The 12781-nt window shown below is 35.2% G+C and overlaps 1 protein-coding gene and 1 long non-coding RNA gene across 3 annotated transcripts; one reads left to right on the forward strand and one right to left on the reverse strand.

Moving 5' to 3' along the window:
• Window positions 1–4782: 4782 nt before the first annotated feature.
• On the forward strand, window positions 4783–5894 carry LOC124321286. The gene is made up of 5 exons (XM_046784203.1): window positions 4783–4878; window positions 4944–4995; window positions 5055–5168; window positions 5249–5602; window positions 5701–5894. The coding sequence occupies exons 1-5, from the start codon at window positions 4855–4857 to the stop codon at window positions 5802–5804; spliced, it is 648 nt and encodes a 215-aa protein (XP_046640159.1). The 5' UTR covers window positions 4783–4854; the 3' UTR covers window positions 5805–5894.
• Window positions 5895–10754: 4860 nt separating this feature from the next.
• On the reverse strand, window positions 10755–11670 carry LOC124321038. 2 transcript variants are annotated; one of them, XR_006914110.1, is made up of 4 exons: window positions 11584–11670; window positions 11296–11515; window positions 11110–11189; window positions 10755–11030 (listed from the first exon to the last, which is right to left on the reverse strand). It is a non-coding gene; the product is annotated as an uncharacterized LOC124321038 (long non-coding RNA). The 2 variants fall into 2 exon arrangements; XR_006914109.1 differs by lacking the exons at window positions 11296–11515; window positions 11584–11670 and having other exon boundaries at window positions 11110–11289.
• Between the last annotated feature and the right edge of the window lie 1111 nt (window positions 11671–12781).

The raw sequence follows: 12781 nt of genomic DNA on the forward strand, positions 1-12781 counted from the left end.
TTACTGTTTGGGGTTTACTGTTTGTGTAGTGTCGTCCTCATCAGTTGAAACACTTTTTTTTCTTTTAATCGCTTAGACTGGCGTTCCCTACTAGCTGGAGTTGACTGAACCTGGCCTTTACTTTTATCATAAGATGTGCAGTTGAAAATTTTCTCCGAACTTTTTTCTTTTATCTGCACATAATTTTCAACTGATAGATAATGTCATCAAAGAGAAAATCGTGCCTTTTACCTTTAAAATTAAAAATAAAGATCAGGATTGTTGTCTATCAGTGTGGAACAATCCATTCTAAAAAAATATTACAAGATCGCTATTTATTTGTTCGATGTTTTATTGGTATTGACGAAAAACAAAATACAATGTTCGAATGTGTAGCCAAAAAAATGTTGAAATAGTGCTAGAGACCTTTCCTATCATATAAAAGATTTAAGCGCTTTTTTGTGATGACAATAAATAAATACATGGTTGAAACGGTCATTCTTGTGTGGGAGTCTAAATCGTCTGGTTATACATAGCTAATGTTCAAATAATGTTCTACAAATCACCCATAACGTTTCCAAAGCGCAAATACTGTCAAGCAGGTGTTCGATCAATGACGTCAATGAACGTCTATCAATATTTGAATAGACTGCAATAAATTGGATAGATAAATCCGTGGGATTTTCGTATCAACTTATTTCGATAACAATTCTGACCAATAAAATAGTCTGAATTAACAAAAAAAATCAGTAATTGAAATTATGCAATATCAGGAAATAGTGATGCCACAAATTGCCCCATAATCTAAAATGAAAATTGATGAGAACTTTTTTTATTCTCGACATCGCTCTTCTAGGTAGAAAAATATGTGATTATAACAGCCCAAATTTGTTCAATTTTAACGACTGTGTATCGTGTTAGTGAACTCGGCAAGCCGGTGATGTCGCCTTTTTCAGGACAACTGATGTTTTTTTGTACAATCATAACAAACAAATTCTGATTCAAGTTCTTAAAAAAACTTTGCAATGCAGGATCCGTTGGTCCAACCCCCTCCACCCAACAATGACCTGCTGTCGCTGGGATCTATATAAATTATTAATAAAAGAGAACACGGGCAAATTTAGAACATCAAAACCTAAATGAAATCTATACGTTCTTTCTTTTCTATTTCCCCTTTCTTTGTTTCCCGCCATACCCTCTGGATATGCCGACAATAAGGTAAGCAAATGAAATGAAAATTATCAAAACAATGTTTTCCATTTTTTTTTAAGTTCGAGTAACGTTTCCATAAATGAAACCTGTGATTATGAATTGGGATCTGTACCATTAGACTAAATTGACTATTAAACTAATAAGCAATATCAAAACAGATAACATCGAAATTTTGGACCTATTTTGTACTTTACTAATAATTTGTACATTTTACTACACACTTGCACTGTCGCCCCCATAGGCATTAGAAATTTCGACAAATTTTGAAGTGGAAAACTTTTAGGTATAGGGAAGGGTTCTCTGAGTTAATTTTATTGTAAATCATTCTGTATATTTGTATAGAGTGAAGAATTCTGCATCTTTTGGCACCAAGAAAAAGATTTTATCTTGATTTTTAGTATTTTTTATATTTTTGAAAACGCCGTATTTAACACGGCGCATATGAGGGAAAACGGGTGTACCTAATAAAGTGAACGATACCGTAGCACCCTGGGGGTTAATCCTACGACAATTTTGTGTGTGTAAAAAATGTAGATCGTCATTAGATCTACTCAGGAAAAAAAGAAAAAAAATCTAGCCCAAGCCGTTCGGGTAGTATTTTTACTTTTTCTGTATGAGACACAAATCAAAAATAAAAAAAAAACATATATAAAAAAATCAATGCAGTAAAAAAGAACAATTGATATTACTACACCAGGCCATACAGGGTCCCTAAAAATCTATCCTTAACTAATCAGCACCAAGGGATTTTAATCTAAACAGCAAGAGAGAGTACAGAGAGAGGAAAAAATCAAAATAAATAATAAATAAAAAAAAATTCGCTTCATACCGTTTGGAACACGGCACATCACCAATATCCTCTTGAATTCTTTTTGAACCATGAGGTGCAGTAAGCTTATATATACTTATATATACTTACTTTTTATAGCAGCTGCCAGGTTCTTTTGAACAACGTCGAGTAGCTATATGAAATAAATGAATCATGTAAACAGTAGTTTAAAAATTATGAAATGTCACCACTTACCTCTTCTTTCTACTTTTCTATTTATTTTAACCTTTTGTGCAATCCCATATCAAAAGACTTAAAATAATAAATTCCCTTGGCTTTTTCTTTTCGCTGTGCTCTGTTCTTATTTCGATTACTTTTATTTTTTGCACAGTACGTCTGAATCTTTCCAGTGACATAATTTCCTCTTTGTTCCTCAACATTTTGATAATTTTCTCCTCGTCTTTTGTCATTTTGTTCCGTAAATTCACCATTTGTATTCCTCGTATTGCGACAGTTTGTCCACAATAACTTTTTAACAACTGCTCTTATAGCAGTTATTTTTTGGGGTCAAAAATTTGTAATTTAATTTCACTTGCTCGTTCGCGGCAGTCTTCTTATTCAATTCCTTTTCTCCAAATTGCTCTAATCGCAGCAGCCAGCATTTTTCTTTCCCTTTGTTTCTTATTCAATTTGCGTTGCTCTCATTGTAGCAGTTCCCATTCTAAACTTGTCAAAGTTGCCTTTGTTTGCAGCATTTTTTTAGTTCTTTAATGGGAATTTATATTTTAATACTGCCTATACCGTCTATTTTCCTTTTGAATTATTGCGATTTTTCATTGCAATAGGATTTTTACTTCATGTAAGCAAATTTGGACATTTGAGGTTTTCCTTCTTTCCAAGACTTTAAAGTCTTTTATGACAATCACAATAAATAACAAAGATTATTCATGTATACATACTTTGGAACTCAAAGCAATGTCTATTCCGTTGTGGTCAAATCTACCCATTGGATTCTCTTCCTTGAATGGTGTGGGAGCTGTCTCTTTGATCCAACAATATTGCACAAGCGGCTTGATGTGGGGCCGAATATTATCGAGTCACCAGGCTTATCATCCATTCGACGGCAGTGGCAAAAATGAACCTGAATTTTTACAATTACGAAAAAACAAAGAAAAATAGTCACAAAACAAAAAAACCTTCAACAAACTTTTCTGCTCAGCAATCTTTTTCAAATGTGTTTTCCCTGTTTAGAAGTTCACTCCTTTTTAGCTGTGTTTTTTTCTTGCAACAGAAAGCATTACTGTTTGGGGTTTACTGTTTGTGTAGTGTCGTCCTCATCAGTTGAAACACTTTTTTTTCTTTTAATCGCTTAGACTGGCGTTCCCTACTAGCTGGAGTTGACTGAACCTGGCCTTTACTTTTATCATAAGATGTGCAGTTGAAAATTTTCTCCGAACATTTTTCTTTTATCTGCACATAATTTTCAACTGATAGATAATGTCATCAAAGAGAAAATCGTGCCTTTTACCTTTAAAATTAAAAATAAAGATCAGGATTGTTGTCTATCAGTGTGGAACAATCCATTCTAAAAAAATATTACAAGATCGCTATTTATTTGTTCGATGTTTTATTGGTATTGACGAAAAACAAAATACAATGTTCGAATGTGTAGCCAAAAAAATGTTGAAATAGTGCTAGAGACCTTTCCTATCATATAAAAGATTTAAGCGCTTTTTTGTGATGACAATAAATAAATACATGGTTGAAACGGTCATTCTTGTGTGGGAGTCTAAATCGTCTGGTTATACATAGCTAACGTTCAAATAATGTTCTACAAATCACCCATAACGTTTCCAAAGCGCAAATACTGTCAAGCAGGTGTTCGATCAATGACGTCAATGAACGTCTATCAATATTTGAATAGACTGCAATAAATTGGATAGATAAATCCGTGGGATTTTCGTATCAACTTATTTCGATAACAATTCTGACCAATAAAATAGTCTGAATTAACAAAAAAAATCAGTAATTGAAATTATGCAATCTCAGGAAATAGTGATGCCACAAATTGCCCCATAATCTAAAATGAAAATTGATGAGAACTTTTTTTATTCTCGACATCGCTCTTCTAGGTAGAAAAATATGTGATTATAACAGCCCAAATTTGTTCAATTTTAACGACTGTGTATCGTGTTAGTGAACTCGGCAAGCCGTTGCTGTCGCCTTTTTCAGGACAACTGATGTTTTTTTGTACAATCATAACAAACAAATTCTGTCATAATTCACTTAATCTTAAATAGATTTTGCAATGCCGCCTACGATGTTTACACTTGGTAGTCGTTTTTTGTAACTTTACTTAACTAGCCGTTGTTTATTTTACAGGCGTCATTATGTCGTGATACTAGAATAGCCGCTCTAGCCGCCTTGAAAATTTTGATGAAATTAATTCAGTGAAATCTGTCAAATAATATTTGAAACTTTGTATTGACTGTAAGGAAATAATAATGCCCGATAGGTTTACTACATCTGACGTGAAATCGCCATTGTACATTATTGACATCAAATAATCAGTTTTTGCAATTGCAGAAGTTTTTGCTTTTATTGTCAATCCTCAATTTACACTGATCTTTTTTCATAAATGATAAAAAAATATGCAAGAAAACTAATTCATTCTGCGTGGGAGTGTCACTTCGTATACGACACGATTCATCTCTGGTAGCATTTATTTGATCACATTGTCCAATATTCTGTTAAACAGCTGTTCAATTAATGACGCCAATAAATTGTTGGAATAGATCACTATAAATATGGAAAGGATTTCTGAACACTGAATTCGTCTCCTACGTTCTCATATCAAATTCGGGTCGACAAAATCGCCTCAGCAGAACTTGAAAATGGCTAGTATTTTACTGATAAAGGTATCATTAATTAAGTTAAAATAAAATCTGGTAGAGATATTTGATTAGCTTTGGTATAATAACAGATCGTCGTCGTTTCTCTACTTGTTTTTGCCTTGGAAACATCAAGTGTGGCGGGTAAATTTTCAAATATTTTATATTTTGTGGCAACTAATTATCACATTTTTCGCTATCAGGAGTTACAAAGTTTGGTGAATGCAACGGGCTTAGACTCGAAAATACGGCTTCCGGAATTTCTCCAAGTAAATGTGTTCAATTGGGTGGAACATGCTGCGATTTGGGCAGTTATAGTAAGTCAAAATAAATAAGTAATGGGTATAATTTTTGAAACAGCATTGTGTTATACGATTGTCTTCTATTTACAACCTAGTGACTAACGAACCAAAAGCAATGAAGGCAACTGAAAAGTGTCTAACATGTTACAAATCGAGTGTCAAGGTGAAATGCACTGGAACATTAATTCGATCTAAGCCTTGGAATTGGGGCACCGATGCCAACACATGGGTTACGGCTAAAACCTGCATTGCCCAGAAGGGCCAGTGCTGCACAGGTTATAACAAACCCTTCAACCCGAAAAGTACTCCAAATGAATTTTCCTGCAATAATTGCTATTCTGGTACACCGACAAGCACTGGGTGCAGTGGTAAACTTCTGTCCTCTATTGATTTCACACCAAAAGTCTGTGTTCAGCTGGGAGGACATTGCTGTGATGGAGACTGGCAAGGTACACGTAACAATTATATGCAGTTGTTGTCTGAAGAAATTAAAACCAGATGCAAGTATGGAATTCGAATTTACTGGTATTTTTATTTCTGCGTCCAGGCACCACAGAGGGTTCAGCTTTTTGCACTTCGGCAATTTTTAATTCTGCACTTCTGAAAAATTGCAATCTCTGTTACAGTGGATCTCCAAAGGTTGTTGTCTAGAAGTAAAAACGAATTTAAAATTAAATGAATGTTTAATTTGAAACGAACTCTGAAAGACTTTATATACAGCAAATAAAATGTTGAAGCAATCAATTTTGATTTTTGTTCGAACTCCAACATACCATTTTTATCAAAAGAACCCTTTGGTAAAACAGTTGAAATGAATCTTGAGCATAGGTCAAAATATCAACTGAATGTGAATCATGAATCTGAACGTGAATCATGAAGGTTTCCTAAAATTGATTTTCACTGGATTTTATCAAAATGATTTGATGTGCCACATTCAGGCCAGTCATTCAGGCCCACCTTTTTTACATGCCATTCGGGCCCAATTTCTGTGACATTCAAGACCAAGTTTTTTATTTAAATTAGTAAATGATGGTTTAATTTGATTTGGTTTGTTTAAAAACGACTCGCAAGAAATTACGGTTTTTCGGTGCTTAACAAAAGGTGTAACTTTAACCTACTTTTTGTACAGGTCCATTTGAAAGATGCAATCCAGATGGATATTTTCGTGCTGATGTATTATTGGAGGACACCTCCAGACGCTATGCCCGTCACCTCATCTTCGCCACCGATCACCAGCTATTACCCAAAACCAAAATATGGTTTTCGGCATCCACAAGTTTATCCGTCATGGAAATCTCGATAAACAGTTAAGATAGTTTGTACAAGGACACGAAGCTTTGAGCTTAACAATGGTAGTCAAACAACGTAACCACCAACCAATATATCATTGTTTTAGTTTCCTTAAGTCACAGTACTTATGTCCCGGAAAAGGAAGAAAGACTATGTTGCAGTTTTTGCTTCTATTCTTGATTTTCTGACTCCTTTGGGTGATCGAAGAGTGAAAGAGTTGATGATGGATTTCGAGGCTGCTATGTGGCAGTTATATCCTTTTTTAAATGTTGAAATGTTAAATCCTTTAATATCTCTTCCTTTCACCATTTTCAGGCATACAAGCCTTATTGTCCATTAGCTAACAATATATTGTCGTCCATCTATATGTTCTTTGTGGTTGTACTACAAGCCACTTTTCACGCCTCACTTTTTGTTTAACAAACTTAGATGAAATTGTGCAACGACATAAACTTGCTATCAACTAACGATTACACCGAAACCAAAAAATTGGCGTTGAATTAGCGTTGCTTGTATACAGCGGTGGTACAACTTTACCAACAAACAGTTCATCTCATTGCTGTTGTAAGTTTGTGGTTTTCAATTGCTTCATTCTTGTTCGAATGAGACTACTTTGCTCACATTCAGGTAAACTTGCCTTTACCTGACGAACAGAACGGGAGGTACACCTAGGGTTTTTGTGAGAACGTTAAGCGCGTGACTTAGTCTAGCAAACCACCGTCAACTGTTAACTCAATGGCTCGATGTCAGATTTTCACTTTCCCGACTGTCGTCCTGGCCCCACGGACGCAGCCAAATCTCAACCAAACGTTGCCGGCGGTGACGCAGATTTCATGGGTTTGGGGTAGACATTTCTTCCACCCGAGGAAAGGGCAGTGATTTTGTTAACAGGAATAGAACTCGCCAAGATGAGCAGAGAGTCGGGTACCGGTCCCTCAGCAATCTAACAGTTTCCTCCGTTTACACCAACATCGGCTGCAACAACAGCAGAAAGGTTGTGGATTGGGGCGCCAATGGATTAATTTGTTATGGAGCCGGAAAAAGCCTTGTTTTCTTCGATGCCAAACCAGTATTAACGTTGTCTCGCTAATGGTTTAGGTAACGCACTAATGTTTTCCTGTCTTTGGTAGGTAACAATTGCCAGTCACACACGGCAGACGAGTTCTTCTCTGGTGATATGTTTCCAATCGTCCACAATCTGATCGGGCAATGTATAAGCAGCCTATTCTTCTGTGTTTTGGTACACTGCATCATCCCGGTAATTTTTTCCTAATAGTAGAAGATAACATGGTTCCCTTAGGGGAAAATTCTGTGATTGCTTTTCAAATTTTATTTGCCTCTTTTTTTATTTTTTATCTTCACTATCCCCCTTACATTAAGCCACTAATTAACTTCGTCGAACAGCGAGTAATTATGCTTACCCCCTTACTGCCAGCATTGGGGATTTTGTTGCCCGCTTAGAATCGATATGTAATTTATGATTGGTCATAATTTGTTTTCTTATCTGTTTTCCATAGTTTTATTACTAGTTTGAATCTTACATCCTGCATTTAAACAAAACTGATTGTTCATAATTTGTTTTGTAGTGTTGTTTCCATTTTTTTTACTCTCATCAAGTCGATCTTGCTTGAATTATGGAATGTTTCTGACAATAAATACTTGGTTTAAATTTACCGAAAGTATTTTTTTTACAACGGTAAGGCCGGCTGTAGCAACCGAGTCTGCTGGTGGTCAGGCCGGCTGGCAGCAGACCCGGGTGGCCAGGCCCAGCCCAGCATGCTGCCCATACCATTTAAGTAGCACTCGCTTCTTGTAGACAAGTAGATTATTATCTACTTTGACTGATAGTAGCGCGAGCTACGAAGTAAGTAGAGCTTCTCTACTTATAAGTTGCGGTCTCCATTTCGCTTCTTATAAGTAGTGATAAGTAGTGCCCTTTGGAATGAGTATGTATGGTTACATTATATAATTTGATATTATATCATATGAGAACATTTTGAAAGCGTTTGTGACTGTATTTTAAATGAATTTACATTATTTCACGTGATTAGAGGAGGGGGCTGGTACTTGACGTGATGCATGACCTTCTGGGAGGAATTCTTCCACTGGTTATTCAAAGAATGATCTGCATTTCAGAAAAGAATGCTTTTCTTTGATCGGGTCAACAATAAAATCAAGAATTTCAAGTACGGATATATCCTGTACGGATTTACACATTGAATTGGTTGACAAACCTTGCTCTATTGAATAAAAGCAACTCATTAAAGGAATTATCAAACAGACTACCGCCCAACTATGGTTGCCTGCAGTTAACTTATTACGATAACCAGCTTTATTGACGAATCCGATCAGGTTTAGCACTGCTTCATTGTCCTTCTAAGAATATGTCGTCTCGTTTTTCTCGATTCTAAATCTAAATTCCAAGTTTTTTGCTGGAAGATTCGATTGAAAAATTTCTTGTCAAGTACAAAGGATAACTTTTTTCAGCGTCTTACAAGAAATATTATAAATTAAACAATTACCCTGAAATGTAGTATCACTCCTAAAATGCACCATTTAGTTCATTATACTAGATTTATTGAGTTATTGGGTCATCTAAAACCGTTTTGGTACATGCGTTTTGAAGCCAAGCCCAGCTGTTGTTAGATTTTGCAAAGAAAAATTAAAAATTTTATCAACCCTTAATTTGCTCTTGCAATGAGACAACAGCAGTGGAAGTGTAAGCAATTCAAAGCTTCGAGAACAGATTTCTTGAATTTCTTATTTTGGCACCACCCTACAATGTCAGATTGCTCTCTAGTTTTCATTGTGCGACAAATTGGTTCAATATTTGATGTCGATTCCCTGATTTAAGTTTCTATACGTAAGTACAGGTAGATATCTATTAGCTCCATAAGGTTTCAGATAAATGCTTGCTTCATTTTGATGGGGTGAAATGGGACGCCGGTCAATTGGGACCATGGAAGGAGGGATGAAGAAGAAACAACACCTTGTTAATGAAACGACTACCTGCATAAACCCCTTCTAAAAAATTGCCAGGTTGAGGAATTTGTACTACATGACCAGAGTTGCCAGTAGAGGGGAAAAAACAGTCAGAGTAATTCCATTTTCAAGTCATTTGTCATGAAAGTTTTTCTGTTTTGACAGTTGTCTTCTGCTTGTTTCATTATATCAATAGGGCGTGTCAGGTTGTCAGCGTGTCAAACAAAACAAAACAAGTCACGTTGAGCAGACGACACGACACGACTGTCGTCATGGAAGCAGAATTTTTCAATTCTTCACTACAAGGCAGTGTTTTCAAAAAAACGGCACCCTTGGCTATCTAATACTGACTGATATTTTAGTAGGGGGTCACGAGTGGGTCCAATTCCTTCTGCATGGGCTTATGGAGCATTGCCCCTCTTCTTATCCTCCGTGAATGGGACAGCGAGAGGAAAAATATATATATCATTTTTAAATTATCAAAAGACTACCTCAATCAAAAGGGTATTGATGTTCTATTTAAGAAAAAATCTATTTAAGAAAATGTTTTAAGAAAATTTGAAAAACGGCTTTTTCTTCGTTAAAAATTTTGCCCCTATTTAGTGTTTCCAACTAAAATTATCTAAAAATTCTATACTTTGCAATTAAAACTTTGGTTTTCTGAACATTCTTTTAGATCAAAACAGGATTTAAAAAAAAACGGTGTTTCGGGTGGATTGGGACAGCAGTGAGTTAAGGGAGGTGGATTTTCGGCCTTCACTATTTCTTGGGACCTTCATCAATAGACCTTTTTCACAATGCGGAAAGTCGGGATTTTCCAATCTGGCAACGCCGTAATCGGCCATTTTAGTTCCCATTATTTTTTCCCTGTGTAAATTCCCATAAGGAATCGGGGTACCTTTGGTTTAAATTAATTTTTTATTTATTGGTGTCTTACAGCCAATTTATTTTTCATCGATCGTGTTCCCCGATGAATTGGTAACATTTTCATATTTATCTATACATTTTAACATTAACTACTTATTATAATATCAGGACTTGAAGTTGTTTGTTTTGATTCAGTTCCTGATGAGGGCATCAACAACAACGGAAACTGGGTTTACTGATTCGAGTTTTTCAATTGATTTACGTATTAATTTTTGTCTATTGTTAAGTTTAATCGGAAAGAGGGACTGAAAAATTCCCTTAAAAGTATTTAGGGTAAACAAGTTTAAAATGTACTCATTCAACTGTGATTTCTTCAACATTTTGTTCCATACTCTGACGTTTTTCACCATATTACCTGATTCATTATCTTTATTTCGTTAGTAATTTTAAGAAAACTCACAGTTCTTTTTTCGAGTGAAACATTGTATTAAACATGAAATAAAGTTTTTAATAAAAATACTGAAGACGTGACGTGACACTGCTTCAACTAGTAATTATTTCTCATTTTTCAATACTTTTTATTCGAAGAACCAATGACTGTTTTGCAGGTAGATGGATTCTGATTGTTATTTGATTCACCAATGTGTTGATGTGTTCATCAAACGTGTTCTGCATTGTACCCTCAGGTACAGTTGTATCTTTCATGAAATCAGTAACTACGTCTTGTGGAATGTGTGTCTATGGAAGAAAATGATGAGATATGTTAAGTAGTGTTATAAATGACATAATCAATATAAATAAAATACCATCCTCTTACATCGTTGAACATGTCCCAGCAATCTGCCTTCTTAGAGAGCGACTAATTCTTTCAACAGTAGCAATCCCAATGGAATTTTGCTCATTATTATGTGTTGGTGCAGTTAAAAACATGTTACTTAGTTAATTATTTCACAGAAATATTTCCAACACGACTAAATAATATGAATTACTTTAAAAAATTTACTATGTTACCAGAAGTAAAATGTTGACTACATACTCTGCTGTATATTTTTATAAACCTTTTTCTCTCAAATTTGTTCTTTTCAGCAGCCATATACCTGTCTCCTACTTTTTGAAACCCCATATTCTAGATGTCCATTAACATTCACTTTGGGAAGCAAAAGTTACAGCACCGCAGCCAAGCACATAACATGTCTGTTTTGACATACCAGAATCAAAACAACCTAATAAAGTTCGAATTACATAATTAGTATAAACCGCAAGTAAAATGTACCATACATGAAAATGTTACCAATTCATCGGGGAACACGATCGATGAAAAATAAATTGGCTGTAAGAAACCAATAATTAAAAAATGAATTAAAACTAAAGGTACCCCCGATTCCTTATGGAAATTTACACAGGGAAAAAATAATGGGAACTAAAATGGCCGATTACGGCGTTGCCGGATTGGAAAATTCCGACTTTCCGCATTGTGAAAAACGTCTATTGCTAATCCATTTAAGTAACAGATAACCTAATCCAACCCCCCTTGATTTTTCCCCTACCGCATACACGCAGTTTTTTTTCCAATGGTAAGACTTATTCAAATGAAAACTTTTCTAACATAGAATTCATTAATGTGGATATTTCTTTTTTTATTATTTTTCCGGTTTTTTAATAGACTAAACAGTGTTTCACATCACCAACCTAGTGTCCCAATTTACCCAATATCATAGGTGAAATACTGAAATTACTTCCCGTGAATTAAAAATTCTAAAAAAAAAACTGCCAAACCTAATGGCTACGTGCAAAAATAATCGCTGCTTCCGACGAAAATTGTATTTTTGGAAACGCTGAGAAAAATACCCTTTTCCCTATGAATCTCTCGCGCGTTCCCAAACTTTAGGTATGAACTGTATCATTTATTTTAAAAGCATATTACTAAAGTTCGCATAAATACGGGAAACTTTTATTTTATCTCCCGCCGTAATAAGAAGCATTATTTTAATGTTAGTCCCATTCCAAATTTTCTATTACCAAATAGATTTAAAAAAATGGAAAACCGTTAAAAAATAGAGCGGTGACGCCATCTAGTGAAAACTACACGAATATTCTCAGTTCTTACTCAAAAACCCGGAATTATCACCGTTTGTTCATCGATTCGTGACTCAGAGCTCAGACTAAAAACATCGCTTGTACCTGTACGTCAATAGATATAAATATCGCATGATTGGTAATGCTATAACTAGCTATACTTGTAATTTTAAGCTACGTTGGTCAAATCAACTCTGTAATTAACTGCTTCTACCATGCTACTCGTAAGATTCAGAATATATCCCTTTTGGTTTTTTGGCAAACGGGAAGATTAGTTCAAATTTCGCCAATAGATGGCGTTTTGGAATTTTGAACTGCGCGCGTAGATAATGGAAAATGGTTTGAACTGCGCGATTCAGAATTGGAAAATGGTTTGAACTACGCGCTTAGAAACTGATATCTCAACTCTCAAG

This window comes from Daphnia pulicaria, chromosome 1, assembly GCF_021234035.1.
Source record: "Daphnia pulicaria isolate SC F1-1A chromosome 1, SC_F0-13Bv2, whole genome shotgun sequence".
Taxonomy (NCBI): domain Eukaryota; kingdom Metazoa; phylum Arthropoda; class Branchiopoda; order Diplostraca; family Daphniidae; genus Daphnia; species Daphnia pulicaria.

What these genes read in the sequence shown, in the direction of transcription:
- LOC124321286 (XM_046784203.1), top strand. Translation starts at nt 4,855, where the DNA reads ATGGCTAGTATTTTACTGATAAAG. An exon ending in CTAGTATTTTACTGATAAAG is followed by an intron (nt 4,879 to 4,943) that starts GTATCATTAATT and finishes GTATAATAACAG; the next exon opens with ATCGTCGTCGTTTCTCTACT. An exon ending in CTGTGATGGAGACTGGCAAG is followed by an intron (nt 5,603 to 5,700) that starts GTACACGTAACA and finishes TTCTGCGTCCAG; the next exon opens with GCACCACAGAGGGTTCAGCT.